This window comes from Gymnoscopelus braueri (genome assembly GCF_963280865.1).
Source record: "Gymnoscopelus braueri genome assembly, chromosome: 9".
NCBI classification, from domain to species: domain Eukaryota; kingdom Metazoa; phylum Chordata; class Actinopteri; order Myctophiformes; family Myctophidae; genus Gymnoscopelus; species Gymnoscopelus braueri.
Genome location: NC_137610.1, coordinates 23,149,548 through 23,165,828, shown reverse-complemented (window position 1 = coordinate 23,165,828; position 16,281 = coordinate 23,149,548). Strand labels below are relative to the sequence as shown.

Genomic DNA, 16,281 nt, shown 5'->3' with positions numbered 1-16,281 from the left:
CTGGCAATGTGTATTAGATGACTGTGACAAAAGTGTTTGAGGGCACAAGCAGGTTTTTGCCATGCCTATGTTGCATGCCTATAGGTGGCAGGTGATCATGTGAGTACTAGTCTTTATTGGGTCACTTATTGGGTTTCCTGTGTAGCTTCACAATTTTGTATTATACATTTGAGTGTATAATGTAAAATCTGGCAGTGATATGGAAATTAGTGACTCATATTGCTTAATTTCCATTAGATTTTATTGTCCATGATGTGCCAATTGTTCATTGCTTTATTACTATGCAGTTTATATTGCCATATATACTGTATAAAAGAGACAGCCTGTTAATAGTGGGGTTGGGATGTGAGGGGTCAGTTGTCATACAAGGACTATCATAACTATAGATTTATAATGTGTGGGCAAGCTATGTAATTTAAACGCAAGGTAAAACATCTTAGTAATCATTTTCCTGTCATGTTCATCACATGCCTTATTGAAGCTTTGTTCTGTTACAGTATAAAATCCTGTGGATTCATTCTGATTTGGTGGCATCATCCTCATCCTTGGATTTTCACGACTGAGCTGTTCCAGTGTCAGTGATCAGTTCAGGAGGGAACACTGTTTGTCGGGCGCGGCAGAAGCTGCCCACTGGCACTTCACACTATGGTTGTTGCTGGGCCACAGAAGGAGCACGTGGCCCTAAGTGACTCTTTGGGAAAAGGCAACAGATGGAACACGGTCACATCCCATCAACAACAACCTCCCCCAGAGAGATCACCAACCACTTATGAACTGTGTCCATACACTGAGACAGACGCCCTACTCCCCAATGGAGACGGCAAGGGGTCAAAGTTCAGTATATCTGAGAAGAATGGAGAAGTCTTCGGTGTCCAGGACCAGGACAGTTCCGGGGACATGCCAACTGAGACAGTCTGCTCTATGGTGTTGCAGATTCTAATACCCTTCCTGCTGGCTGGGCTGGGCACAGTCTCTGCGGGGATGCTGCTTGATGTTGTACAGGTGAGAGACATGGGACAGCAATAACACATCTCTGGGAAACTACACGGTAAAATACTACGGAGTGTTAAATTAACTCTTTTGTACACCCTCAGAGTTACGCTAACACTTTTGCTTTATAGGAAGGTTTTTTTAATCGTCTTTATTTTTCAAACAAAGGGCATCTAACGATGTCAACTTTTTGGGAACGGGTCAAGAAATAAGGAGAATGTTGAGGGACAGAAATTACAAAAAGTGCTCATTGGAGCACAGGTCTCCACCAGGTCAGGTAGGTTATTATGGGCCAGCAATGTTTGGAATTCGCCAATCAGGATGGAATATGATCCGTCTTGATCACTTAACTATAGAGAATTAGAGATGGTGTGTACCGATTTGCGTGATGTTTGGAATTTTTGTTGCAAAAATCAGCCTTCTGGTGGCGCTATAATAGGACAATGTTAAAAGGGTGGCATTTGTTCTTCGACGTAGTGCGAATGTGCGTGCAAAGTTTCACCGCAATCGGATGCTGTGTTCATGATTTGTGGCATTTTGTTCAAAACGGGCCACTCCTGCAAACTTTAGATGGCAATCTTAGCCAATCAGGATGGAATATGATAAATCAAACAGATCCGTCTTGATCACATTACTATAGAGATCATGTGTACCGATTTGCGTGAAATTTGGATAAAATCTGAAGGAGTAATATAAAAAAAAATGTTTTACATAAGTCGGCCTCCTGGTGGCGCTATAAAAGGCAGAAAAACAAATGCAGGGCAAAAGTTTTTCCTTGGCCTCTAGGGAGTGCGCATACAAAGTTTTACACAGATCGGATATTGGTTTCATGGCGGCATATAGTTTGCGGATGGCACGATTTTGTTTCACTAAGATCATACTGGGAAACATTCTGTAATCCCTGCCCACACTAACATCTATTGTTGTACTTTTCTTTGTTCCTGAAATCAATGACATTTTTACCGTGACCTTGACTGTGACCTTGACCTTTTCTTTTTTTTCCATTAACTTTTTATTGGATTTTTCAGAAAACAAACATACACAAAAAGGAAAAGACTAGCACATTACTAACAAACAAACCAAACATACAAAACATACAAATACAAACATATAAGGGGAGGAAACTGTCTCTCTACTTGGTCACTTATTTACTAGTTATGCATACATATAATCCATACACTTGGTCACATCTTCAAAAACGGAGAACAAAAGGTCCATTAATGGGACAAATTTGACGTGCACCTTATTCAATATGGTCAATCAGAGAAAAAGAAAGGAAATTCAATAAAAATAACTGAAATCAAATAAAATCTGGTCTTAATGTAGAGACATGAGTAAGCCATTTAAACCAGTTGTCCATGAAGACTTCAGTCTGACCTCTAAAGCTAAATGTAATTCTCTCCATAATAAATATATTATAGATTAAATCAATCCACTCATTTATAGTTGGTATAACGTTCGTAAGCCATTTTTTAGTTAACGCCTTTTTTGACGCTACTAGTAATACCCTTAACAAATATTGATCTTGCTTAGTGACCTTGACCTTTTCAACGCAAAAGTTGATCATCTCTTCGGGGCAGTCTACTGATCATTACAACCAAATTTCATGAAGATCTGCCCATCCATTCTCTATTTAGACATTGACCTTTGACCTTGGTTGTGACTTTGACCATTTTTACAACCCAAACGTTACTCGTCTCTGCCGGGCAGTCTACAAATAATTCCTCACAGAAGAACAACGATTACAATAATGACGTAAGGTTATAGCAATAACAGAAAGAAGGGGAGAGAAAATGAGGATGATGGGAAGCACAGGATGCAAAATCTGTTCCAGTGTCAACAGACACCTTCAAATCAAGGCAATATCTCTACTGAAAGCCCTTAGTCTGAAAACATCGTATTCCACCCTGTTGTAGGAAGTTCTTTAATCCAGTGATTCTCAAAGGGGGGTCCAGGAACCTCCAGTGGTCCCTGAGGGGGTTCCAGGGGGTCTCTAGCTAAATAACATATAATTCCTTATCGTGTTTGAAATTAAAAAAGTTTGAGCACTGCTAATCGATCCAGTCTGTTCTGTAATATGTGTGTATTTGTGGAAGTATTGGGAGGCGTTCCAGGAGGTCACAGAAATCTTCATTCTGGTGCCTGCTGTACTGGGGCTGAAGGGAAACCTGGAGATGACCCTGGCCTCTAGACTCTCAACTGCTGTGAGTAGAGTTGCATCAGTGATGGAAGAAATACTCAAATGTTTTACTTAAGAAAAAGTATCAATACCCTATTGTAGAAATAAAAGTCTGTTACAAGTAAAAGTTCGGTATTCAAAATGTACTTAAGTAAAAGTACAAAAGTTTTGGCATCAAAATATACTTAAAGTACCAAGAGTAAAAGTACTCATTATGCAGTATGTCCCATTTCACAAGTTCATCATGTAGAAAAATGTTTTGAAAATAGCCAAAGGATATATAGGGTTAAAGTGGTTAATGTATGTTTCGTAATAATATTCAAAATCTTTAAAGTAACTAGTAACTAAAGTTTTCAAATAATTGTCGTGGAGTAAAATGTTTTTGCCTCTGAGATGTAGTGGAGTAGAAGTAAAAGTATTGAAATTGGAAATACTCCAGTAAAGTAAATATACCACAAAATTGTAAGTACAGTGCTTGAGTACATGTACTTAGTTACTTTACACTTACACCACTGAGTTGCACTGGCACATACACACGCACACACATCTTGTGTTTCTGATAACATACATAAATGACCTTAATAAGATAAACACAAGATGAAAGACAAAACAGGACTACATGTTGATCTCATACGGTAGGTTTAAACAGGGTAAGAGTTCTTGGTATATGTTTTCTCCCTTACATCATGAGTTCCCTGTCCTGGTGTGAAAATCCACACCAATTTGTCAAGATAACAGCAGCAGTTCCACTTGCAGTATAATGACCTACTTAGCAAATGAATGTAAACAACTCAAACAATTGTATCTAAATCTCCTATTATGTATAATATTATACTACTTCTATACTTTCAAATCCATTGTTTGCATGGTCAGAGTTAAGGTTTTAACAAGTTAAAAAAATTATGCTTCTCCAGAAGTATTTGTTAAATAATATATTCCATCATTTACTGCTTTTGTTATTGCAATCTTACAATAAATGCAGGGAATCTCTAGTGTCACCGGTCACCGGTCTAGTGACAATAATGGCTATATGACAAACAACAATCACCAGCTAAATCCACACTCTTGTTTTGATTTTCATAATTCAAATATAAAGTAGTAGTTATTTTTTCTATTGTAGTTTATTGATTGCACACAATCAACTGAACAAACACTGATTATCATCAAAAGAATACAATTTTACTCTGATTCTAAACGACCATGACTTGTTCATCAGCTGGTGTCTTCATGCTTTTTCTTATAATAGCATCAAATGGACTGCTAAGAATGAGCCTCTGTTATCATATGAGTGGTATGCTATTTATTTACCCATTAAACTCATTTAAAGATGTATAAATGGAAGATGGGAATGATACTTCAAAGATGAAAAATGATCATTATCATTATCACGTGATGTTGTCAGGTGAATTCAGGAAGAATGGAGTCTGCAACAGAAAGATGGAGTTTGATTACCGGGAACCTGGCTCTGAAGCAGGTAGGTTGATTTCATATTGTGACACACAAGTATATGACTAATTTTAAGTGTTTGTGTGTCCCTATTCTGGGGATAACATTCAGTAAAAAATAACAGATCTACAAGCTCACAGTAACAACGCATCGCATTGCATTTGTTAGGGTTTTCCTGTGCCTCTACACCAGAGAAATATTTGATTGAAGACAGGGTGTCCTGATTTTCAGTGATTCCCCCCCCCCCCCAAACATAATCATCAGGTATTATGGTTATACTAGGAGGAAGTTTTTTTTTCCAAAAAAGTGTACAGAAATTGTTAAAATTATGTTTTTATGTGGACACTGTATGACTATTACAAGAGATTTGTACCATGACCTAAAAATAATTACATGATATGTGGAAAGTCTGCAAAACACAATAACAAGTGACAGGATACCGTATGTCTGGAAAATTGAGGTGTTTTTTATAGAGAGAAAAAAGAAAGGTAAAATCGATAGGCTGAAATGAGTTCATTAAGTATACCTGGTTCTCACCTTAGCACCTCCTCCACCACCTTAGCACCACCCACCTGTCCTAGTCCCTCCTCCTCCTCATGCCCACACCTGTTGTGTTATGATAATGAGGGGGAGGGTATGTTTTTACTATGTCACTAAAGCGCTGTTTCTCTATTGGCACGTTTGACCCTCAAGGTTTCAGCCTCCAGGTAGAAGCTCAAAATAGTAGAAGACATAAAACACAATAAAAACACCACCAGGGGGCTTAATGAAGTTCTATCAACCTCATAGACACATGAAAAAGTGCAAAACCATGGCACCACCTCTTTAAGCTATGTGTTCATTTGAAAAACCCAACGAGTTCACAGATATTGTTAAAGGAGGAAACCAAAGGAAATCAATGTCCAGGCAGTTTAGTTATAATTATAATAGCCAATTGTTTTATTAATAATCAAAGAAGTATGTCCAGTATATATTGAACCTACTGTATGCTAATACAGAAATGTAAGAAATAAAATGGTACAACCTGAAATACAGCAAATACAGCAGAGCTCTGGATGCAAACTACTATGTCCCTCTTACAAGTAAACCAGCAGAAGGGCACGAAGTCTACATGCTGGATTCTAGATCTACAGAGCTTTATATATGATTTCTAAACAATGGGTAAGATTTTGAAGAATAGGAGGCGTCTCTCAGGTCGATGTCCGGGCACGTTCTTCATGCATGGAAGGCGTGGGTGATGGCTGATGAGTTGAGTGTTCATTTCAGCCGGTTTTACCTTTCTTTTTTCTCTCTATAAAAAACACCTACATTTTCCAGACATATGGTATCCTGTCTGACACTTGTTATTGTGTTTTGCAGACTTTCCACATAACATGTCTCTTGTAATAGTCATACAGTTCATACAGTACGCTTGTTCAGACATTCACTGTTGGCATATCGCCCTGTTCATATTACAGCTAGAATCATTTTTCATCAGTTCTATTTATCCTATTCATTCTATACCTGTGTAACGATGTCTCTGTACTTTTCCTCTAACCCTGTGAACTTGTATTGTTCCTCTAACCCTGTGAACTCGTGTACATGTTATCCACCCATGCATTTTAATTCCAATTTAAGTCAGGTTTATGTTTTTTAATAAAAATAAAACTATACTTTTATACACTTTTTCTCAACACATTATATACAAGCTCACAAATTGTCACTTTGCAATGCATTGTGAGCTTGTAGATAGGCTATTTTCGGGAATGACATTTTTGGGTGTAAAGGGAAAATAGGGGGGCCTAGTATAGAACCCTGGTGGACTCCTGTCACAAAGTATACAGGGTTTTAAGTGGTTAAATGAGCATTTAGTAATTTAGTGTTTTACTGTACATACAGATCTCCCTGGCCTGAACATGTTTCAATAGTTCATCTCTTACTCTCCCAGGTGCAGGCCACAGTGCTGGGACTATTGGCTGCTGTGATGGCAATAGTCTTAGGCTTGGCAATGAGGGGAGAGATGCCTCTTAATCATGCAGCTCTCCTGTGTTCTGCCAGCATTTCTACGGCCTTCATGGCTTCATTGATACAAGGCAAGCCCGAACACAAACTGTTACCACCCTAATCCCTAACAAACTCCCTGTTCATAAATCTGCACGTTCAAACACGTTCAATCGCAGGCATCACAACTACAAATGTACAAATGTTTTTAGGACTTCTCTCTACTAATACATTCATTTAATCTGGTTGCTTTCTTGGTGACAGACTCAGGCTGAGATTGGAATTCTGAGAATCTTTTGACGACTTTGATATTTTTCTTTGACTGTCTAAGACCACTCACTTATTGGACTGTTAAGCATTTACAGAAAGTGACAGCAGAACTTCTTTGACATTATCAATTTTCACGCCACTCTCATAAACGCCCACAGAATTGTTCACATTCCCAGTCCTCACAAGTTTCTCTGGGAGGCCATTCTCACTAGTTTGTGAGGTTGTTAACTCATTGCAGACATATGTTAAGGCAGATAATAATGATTCACTCAGTCACATTAAATACTAAACATAATGTTAATCTAAACATGCTGGGTTTATGAACTGTATCTTGAATTGCTCCATGCCAGCACTTGTGATCTAGGAACTTCAAATCAATTATGCATGTTGGCTGTCATTTTTACAGGGAGAGAAGAACCTCTTGCTTTTCTATTATGACAAATGCAACACCAACTCTAAGCACTCTAAACTTAAATGGTTATAATCTATATACTGTAGGCATGCTTACACTAATAATAATAATAATAATAATAATAATATTAATAGACACTGTTAAAGGGCAACTTAGTTTTTTTTAAACCAAGGTTTATGTTTTAGCTTGTAATTATAGTAAATAAAAGATGAGTGTTAAAAAAAAATCATTTACTGCTTTCTATAGGAATTTTCGCGATCTTTTTTACAGTGGGCGGGGGCATTCGGGCAGGTGGCTAAATATGTCTTTTTACACAATAAAAAAGTTCCCGTGGTCTTTGATGGCCCGATGTGAGTTATTGGGGGTTAGAAGAGCTACTGTAAATAATGAGAAAGAAAGAAAAACTATAGAAAGCAGTAAATGAAATCATTTTAACACTCATCTTTTATTTACTTTAATTACAAGCTAAAATATAGACCTTGGTTGTAAAAAAACAACGTTGTCCTTTAAGTTGAGAATACGAGAAGTGTAGGAATCAGCTGTTGCCGGGTTCATGAACAAATGGCAGCAGCAGGGAGTCTAGATGTCTGGACCCCCTGCAGTGGAGTAGAACAGTGAGTCTGATAGAAGGTTCTCATCAATAGTTACGCATACAAATGAATGCAAAGTTATGATATTGACATGTAAATATATCCACCATATTGTCAATCCCAGGACTGATGCCATTTCAATTTCTAGGTTTTAATGTTCACTCTGCTTTTACACTTTCCAGGTGTCATTATGGTTGGGGTGATCATTGGTTCCAAGAGGATAGGGATGAACCCTGACAACGTTGCCACACCCATGGCTGCCAGCTTCGGAGACCTCATCACACTGGCCTTCCTGGCCTGCCTTAGCCAGTGGTTCTATGCATGCCTAGGTAAAGATGGATAATAGACCAGTGTTTACCAAACATATAGTTGAGACCCATTTTGGTTTGTTGACCCGTTTTTATGGTTCACTCATGACTCATATTCTTTTAACCTTTCCTGCAAAACACAAAAGAAATTACTTTTTTTTTCATTTTTCTTTTCCCAAAACGTTTCAAGAATAAGAATTGTTACTTTTTTCCCCTCAAAAATAGCAGATCTACAAGCTTACAATGTGTCGCAGTGCATGATCGGCTATTTTCCGTATTTTGGAAATAGGGCTTAACTAGTTTATTCATAATGTATTTTTGTAAATTTGGGTCTCAAGCTGAAACAGTTTGGGAACCACTGGAACAGACCAAAGTGTCATTTACACATTACATGTATTTTCCTAGAGTGACAAAGTATGAATTGGTTACTGTAGCCTTACGAAGTAGAAAAGGGAGCTCAGTGGATCGCAAATCACTAGGAGTCAGGACTAGGCACATAGCCTGGAACCACCAGACGAATCTGCCAGTGCAAAAAGAAAATTGCACTCTGCGATTTGGGTCTGGCACCGCTCCGTTGTGACTCCATTTCCTGCTCCAGAAGTCTGGGGTGACCAATCAGGGCCCAGTATTCAAATATGGGAAACTGTGATTGGTAGTTGGTTGTAAGTCTAACCAATTGCGTCCAGAGCCATTGTTTTGATCCCGCCACCTTGGGAAAAAAACGTCCTCATAGAAGCACCATACTCATATCCACGCAGTCTGGCTACGCGAGGCCAGGCACATGCACCAGAGACACAGAGAGATGTGCAGTACATGTGCTCATAGGTGCTGCGGTCTGTCTGTCTGTCTGTGTGTGTCTGTGTGTCTCTCTGTCTGTGTGTGTGGTACGCGTGCACGGTTTATATAAACTTGACCAATGAGACCAACACTACTTCACCACAACAATGTTGGTGTAACTTAAGAGATTCACTGGAAAATATATTACATCAACTACGAGGCAGTATAGTTGCACGGCTTCAGCTGAATGGAGGAATTGGCATAGCTTGCACCCTATTGGCTAGTCCCACTCCACACTTTCGCAGCCACATATCCCATAGCCTGGAGGGACGGTGGGTCTGAGGTTATAAATTCATAATAACATAGTTGTCATTGATGAATTTGAAAAAATCCTACTGGCAGGATGCACAAGAAATTTGATCAGTCTAGTAGTTTGCGAGATTAGTTGCAGAACACTTCCAAACAAACAACCAGAAGTGAAAACATGCTTTCCGGACCTGCCTTAGGCCTGGAGGAGTTAATCAGAAGATATGGGCGTCATCAGCGCCCATACCCTAGGTGGGGTTGGCGAAAGGGCCTACTCTGTGTGGAGTTTGCATGTTCTCCCCGTGTCTCCTAGGGTAGTTAATACCCTCACAAAAGCATGTAGTAATCCTGCTCGCTATACTGCCTCCCCCATGACAGCACCTGATGGAGGGGAAGGGAACTGGTTGGAATAACGTGTTCCTTCCACACGCTATGTCCTACCGGGGAAACTCCCCCGTCAGGTGACAAGAAGGTCAGTTGGCTCTCATGCATCAAAGGAAGCATGAGCTCGGCCCTGGCCTCCCCAGGCTGTGGGGGACTGGTGTAGCGCTGGTGTAGCGCCCAGGATCACTTGGCACCGGGTGAAAAAAAAAATGGGTTACAAAAATCGCGGGATTAAAAAAAAAAAGAGAGAAGAGGTGGGTTATTAGTATTTTAGAGTTTTCAAGAGTGAAGACCAGTTTGTAGTCATGGTGTAATTCCTGTTTTTGACCAACAGATGTGGCCCATGTGCAGTGCCACTGTCCTACAGTGTAACAGTGTTGCCTTCTATGCTATACCTTATGCAGTCCTAAACTTCATTGAACTCATGTATTTTCCACTGTTATTTCCTACACAGAACTATATTCCAGTGTTTTATACCTGGTGTGTGCGTTCCTATTGTGCCTTACCCCTCTTTGGGTGGTCATCTCCTTCAGACACCCAGCTAGTCGCATTCTACTGTACACAGGCTGGGAACCAATCATCACAGCAATGGTCATCAGCAGGTAGGCCTATAACAGACTTCACATATGACTGTTTCTGTATACCATACTTCATGTTCATACATAAAAAAGAAACTGCTACTTGGTCCAGTATGTTGGTAAATCATTATTTCATATTATTATTACTTGCAATGAGTAACAAACAAGTAACAAAACACTTTTATAAATTGGGAAATATTATAGTTACAATGTAATTACATTCAGAAAATGAGTTATTTATATTTGTTTAATGAATTCATGCACACCAATGACAACTTATTTTGTTTAGATTTCTCAAGATATATACCTGCTCTAATAGAGAGCTGAGATTTGGTCGTGTTTCACCATGACTTTGAAATGTAGGCTCTGCAATAGCACTTTCATACCAATAAACATGCAAAACATATTGTGGCATTCTCTAACGCTCCTTCATTTAATATTATGCATAGTCCTGTTGTGAAAGTGTTTTGTGAAAGTACTGCAATAGTAATACCTTTGAGCAAGCTATTTCAATTTTTTCATTGTTTTCATTGAGTACTTTATTGACAGTTTGCTAATAGTACAGTGGTACGATTTTACAATGAATGTCCTAGAGCTTTTTATGACACACGTAACTCACTCATGACTTGTTTCAGCATCTTGTTTCAACATTTCAGCACCATATCAAAGTAATTAATGCCATTGCACCGACATTATGCAAGAAGACATTTATTGATGATCTCAAAAAAAGATAAGTGCTACAAGCACTATCAGAACGCTTATAGTTTTTTTTGTCTATTTTAATCGTGGAGGAAACATCTCACTCCCTCGCTCCCTCTTTCTGTCTCTCTCGTTGACTGTCCCTTGATTGGCAATCCATGACATGCATGGATGTGCACTGTGTGTACTCACACACACACACACACTCTCGCACTCACTCTCGCACTCACACACACACACACACACACACACACACACACACACACACACACACACACACACACACACACACACACACACACACACACACACACACACACACACACACACACACACACACCTCTTCACACCTACCAAAGCTAACAAAAGCTGCCGAGTGTTAACAGCGTATAGCATATCAATGGTCCATTGTGTGCCCTGCTACTCGTAGTATAGGTGTAGACACTGTGCTTGGATTGCTTTAACTACAGTGGGTTGAGCTACTGTAATGTAAATGCAAAAGTCGTTGCATCTTTGAAATTGATTGATTGAAATTTTTATTAGGCAAAAGAATGTAAAACAACACAGTTACATTTATAATGCTTTTGTCTAAAAGGTCCGGCCAAAAAAGTCCTTGCGGACTTGTTTCCGTTGGGGTCCTTGAGTTAATTTCATAGACATATATAGTAGCAACCAAACAGTCCAAAAATCAACATGAAAATACAGATAATACAGAAAAAATACCACTATGTACAAAAAAAAAAAAAACATTTAAAAAATATATGTACAAAAAAAAGGGGCGGAAGCATGGAAAAATAAAAATTATATACAAAAAAAGCATGAGGAAATACAAAATATGTACAAAAAAGAGGAGGGGGGGGGGTCGTCTGTCTACAGGGAAACTGGTACTAGCTCCTCTTTCGGCCTCCAGAAAGATGGGTTTTTAGGGCTGTTTTGAATGAGCCCAGCGAACTGCATTAAATCAAGTGTTTTAACAGTGCTTTACACTTTTATCGGCATTCGGTTAGACCCCTTTCCCTTTGAACCTCCGAATAACGTCATGTCTCAAGAAATAGCAGCTGTGAATTCACAGCAGCTGCAGTGATTTCTATGTCCAAGGTATGGGAAATTCCATGACAATTCAGCCAGTAGTTTTCAACACATCCTGTTTGGGCCTCAAGTAGCGAGGACTCAACCTATGCGTAAATGGGGGTAGCCTATATGGGCCAGCATGATTTGCGAGATTAGCTGCATTCAGTTACACGGACAGGGGCAAAAACATTCTCAGACTGCCCTCCCGGTCTGTCGGCCTGGGGTAGATAATAAATTTTTACTTTGCACAGAAAGTAATATTGTAATGATCTGATTACGCAAAGCAACTTCAAATTTGTTTTTTCTGTCTCTCGTGCGTACGTCCCTTTAGCCTAGATATATCACCAAATATTTACAAGACCGTGTGTCAATATTTGGTGATGTACAGACCTCTAATGCGAGTGTGTCTCTCTGTGTGTGTATGGGCGTGCATGGATGGGCATCTCTGTGTGTGTGTGTGTTTGTTTGTGTGCGTGTGTGTTACAGCAGTATATGTCGGTGTATGGTGCCAGGATTCTGTTATTCTATTTGAGGGTCAGCCTTGGGGTCGGTTACAATCTGTTGGCCGCCTTTGATCAATCAGTTTGTACGTGACATCGATCGTATGTTTGGGTCTTTTGAGGTCCCAGGAAATGTGAAAGTCTAGACGTGTTTGCAGATACAGCATACTAACTACACCAAAGCTCTTCACAGAAAATAGCCAATCTGCAAGCTCACAACGCATCGCCTTGTGAAACATTGTGACCTTGTAGATCTGCTATTATTGCTGAATGTTCACCTGTTATGACCAGTGTTGTAATGGTGATTTTTTTTCTTCAGGGGAACGGTAGGGGACGTCACATGCACACTTGCGCACACTCACCGCCACCGGTAAACCTGTTAAGTAGCCATTTGGGTACTTGGCTCGTCTATCTAGGGGGGTGAAATTTTCCAGTGGAACGCTGTGGTGTCCTGTGTAGCGACCAAAACACCACTGGTTATGACATGCCCAGAATAGGGATGCTATGATTCAAGTGGTTAACTACAACCATTCTGACCCTTTGGAGAATGAGACATGGTGAGAAATGGTGCTGTGTCACAGTCCCCCCCCCATGTTTGCATAGTCCCTGTCACAGCCAATCCCTACTGTTTGGTCTGGGACAGATTTGGTTTGTTTCATGTTTGCCGTGGTAGTGTAAACGTATGTCTTCTCATGCCAATTAAGCCCCTTTGAATTGAATGAAATTGAATTGGGTGTATTGTAAAGCAGTGGTTTCTCTACAGCCTCATTAGCAAACTTAAAGCCCTCTCAGAGGAAAACAGGGAGCACATTTAAGATAACACTGACAATTGGTACGATAATGACTGTAAAAACCTAAGGACTAGAGTAGACCTACTGCACATATAAACAGAGCTGCTACTTTTAAACACATTTTTAAACAAGGCTTTTTTGTTTGCTATTTAAATAGTTTTGAGAAGAAATGCTGCTATTTGTCCCAAAGTGACTGCAAAGATTGCTGCTATTTGTTTCAAAAAGCTTTATACCCTGTATATATAACATATAACGACGCAATGTGGCATAGCTCTGTTTACACAATGCTGTACTCCCTCCAACTGTATATACTTCCCCAATTTTCAACAGTTTTTATTATATTTTGACACTTGCTTTGGCAATGTAAACACATGTTTTCTCATGCCAATAAAGCTCCTTTAAATTGAATTGAATTGGTTTCCAAACAGTGTGTGCCATGACTCATGAGACAAGTCCAGGTGTGCAGGTGTGTACATAACTACTATGTACACAGCTATACAAAAATCCAGCCTAGCTATGGTTCAGGTAGGCACGGAAGGCAGGGGGTGTACACTGTTAGCCTCGCTTAATTCACACATACGCCCACAAGTCAGTCTGTCTCTCCACGTTCAACCTCACTCTCCTTTCTTCATTCTCATTCGCTACAAGCTAACTCACACACGCCCTCATTCCCACAGTGCAACTCAGGTGGTCTTTTTAAGCAGACTAACATCTCTGTTCATTTTACATGCTCAGCATTGTCAGCTACGTTCTGCAGCCTGTCAGTGTTCAAACTCCCTCCAGCTCCCCGGCCTCCTTCCTGTGGCATTTAGTTTTCCATGTTAATGAACGATTCTGTGGATTGTACTGTGATATGTGGTACCTTAACTATGCATTGAAGATTCAATGTTATGCTCATGTAATAACTGTATTTTAGGCTCTGCTTTGGGGGCTTGTGATCTCTCAGATTCTGTGTCATGTTTGTGCAGATAATCTGTAGTAACAGGAGCAGAGTCACACCGCTAATCTGAATGCAATAGCATTGCAATAAAGGTAAATGGATACTGAGCAGAAGTGTCTAACTGAAATGTATGATTTTATTATATTTACTATTTCAGTACATTTCCAAATTCAGAGGCAAATTCTATACCATAAAAGAAATAAAGACTTTCAACCTTATAGGCAAACCTTTATTTATTTTTTATTGTTTCACAAATCTTCCAAAATAGCAAAACATAGGAGATCGACAATCTCACAACACATTGCGTGCAACACAATACCAACTTTGTTGAGGCAGTATTGTTTTAAATATATACGGTTTTCTTCATTTTGTGAAAAGAATATATTTAGTTTTTTTATTTCCTGAAAAATTAACATTTTGGAGTTAGCTGGTTTCTTCCCAACAGCAGAGAATTATACACATAGAGCCCTGTGTTGTGGCTGTAGTATCCATTGAACTTTCTAATAACCTTTCTATTATGTATTGTCAATTGTACTGCGTTTGATGTTCCAATAGAAAAAAAGACCTCCGTCCTCAGTGGGGCTCATTCAGACACCACCTGCAAGAGTATTCAAGAGCGTTAATATCAATTATGGAAACACACTTCTCTTGTTTGCGATACTTCATTGCAAATTGGTACTTTATTGCAACAAACAAATAGTAAAATGTGCCACTACAGTAGATGGGCTATTTTCGGGTGTGCCTTCAGATTTGGATTTGCCCATTGCAGTGCCTTGGGCACAAAATGTTTGAAAACCACTGGTGTAGACAACCACGTATCGCCTCCGATACACATGAAGTCGCCAACCGCTTCTTTTCACCTGACAGTGAATAGTTTCACTGCGGGGGCGTAACACGTGCGGAGAAACACCCTATCCCTCACAGTTTCACTCCCTGCTGAATAGGCATCCCAAACAACCTGTAGGACAGGGATGGGCAACATTTTCAGGGGCATAATCACTTGGCCGTTTTCCAAGGCTGGTGTGATCACCATGTGCCAGACAATGAAAACCACTATTGCTTGTACATCTAATTATAGGCTGCTAATTAGAGTAATACAAGCTAAGAATAAGTCAACCATTTCATAATAAAACTTAACAAAGGACGAGTCAATCATTTGTTATGATAAAGGTATAAGATAAATTGTGATTTTCTGGGGAGAAACGTTTTATGCACATGAAATATAGTGGTTGCTTTTGATCAACTTAATTGATCACCTCAATAGCCCAATCTGATGGATGGTAGATCAAGGGGCCTGCCCCTTGATACTGCAATGTAGAAGTACTCCGTTACAAGTAAAAGTCCGGAATTCAAAATTTACTTGAGTAAAAGTACAAAAGTGTTGGTATCAAAATGTACTTAAAGTACCAAAAGTAAAAGTACTAAAATGTTTGAAAATAGCAGATCTACAAGCTCGTTGTGGTCTTGTAGATCTGCTATTTTAATAGTAGCCTAGATAATGGCCTAGATAGTAGCCTATAATAGCCTATAATAGCCTAGGTAACTAAAGTTGATGATCTAGTGGAGTAAAAGTACAATATTTGCCTCTGAGATGTAGTGGAGTAGAAGTAAAAGTATTGAAAATGGGAAATACTCCAGTAAAGTAAAAATGTCTCAAAAGTGTACTTAAGTGCAGTACTTGAGTAAATGTCAAGACTCTTTCCTGCCAGCTTCCCACCCTCTGACACAGCCAATTTGTGTTTCCTGAGGTAACAGGAAGGCGGGAAAAAAGCTCACATGGTCGTAACTCTTAAACAAGTTTACTTTGATCTTTTGCCTGGTTTAGCAGATAAGAGTAATAACCTACAAAAACGAAGTTGCTGTGGAGACAGCCTGGGGTCCGTGGGGGGTTAGGTTAATACAAATGGGGCAAAATTATTAATCATTATCAAGTAACAGTGGTCTAGTCTTGGAATGGTTGGAATGTTATCTTAAAACAAACAACCCTAATGGATAGGTACCTTTTATGTCAGGTTTATTGCCTGCTGTCCATATAGTAGTCCATTTGAATTGAGTTAACA

General features: G+C 39.4%; 1 protein-coding gene across 1 annotated transcript in view; it reads left to right on the top strand.

Annotated features, from left to right (window-relative positions):
* Window positions 1–897: 897 nt before the first annotated feature.
* slc41a2a (solute carrier family 41 member 2a) overlaps window positions 898–16,281 on the top strand; it is a gene marked incomplete at its 5' end in the record, with an annotated part of 56,300 nt that continues 40,916 nt past the window's right edge. The window contains 6 exons of the mRNA XM_080436950.1: window positions 898–1,002; window positions 3,087–3,194; window positions 4,572–4,643; window positions 6,543–6,687; window positions 8,050–8,196; window positions 10,097–10,244. Of these exons, the coding sequence (XP_080293076.1) occupies window positions 898–1,002; window positions 3,087–3,194; window positions 4,572–4,643; window positions 6,543–6,687; window positions 8,050–8,196; window positions 10,097–10,244 (725 nt within the window). The remainder of the gene's footprint in view (window positions 1,003–3,086; window positions 3,195–4,571; window positions 4,644–6,542; window positions 6,688–8,049; window positions 8,197–10,096; window positions 10,245–16,281) is intronic.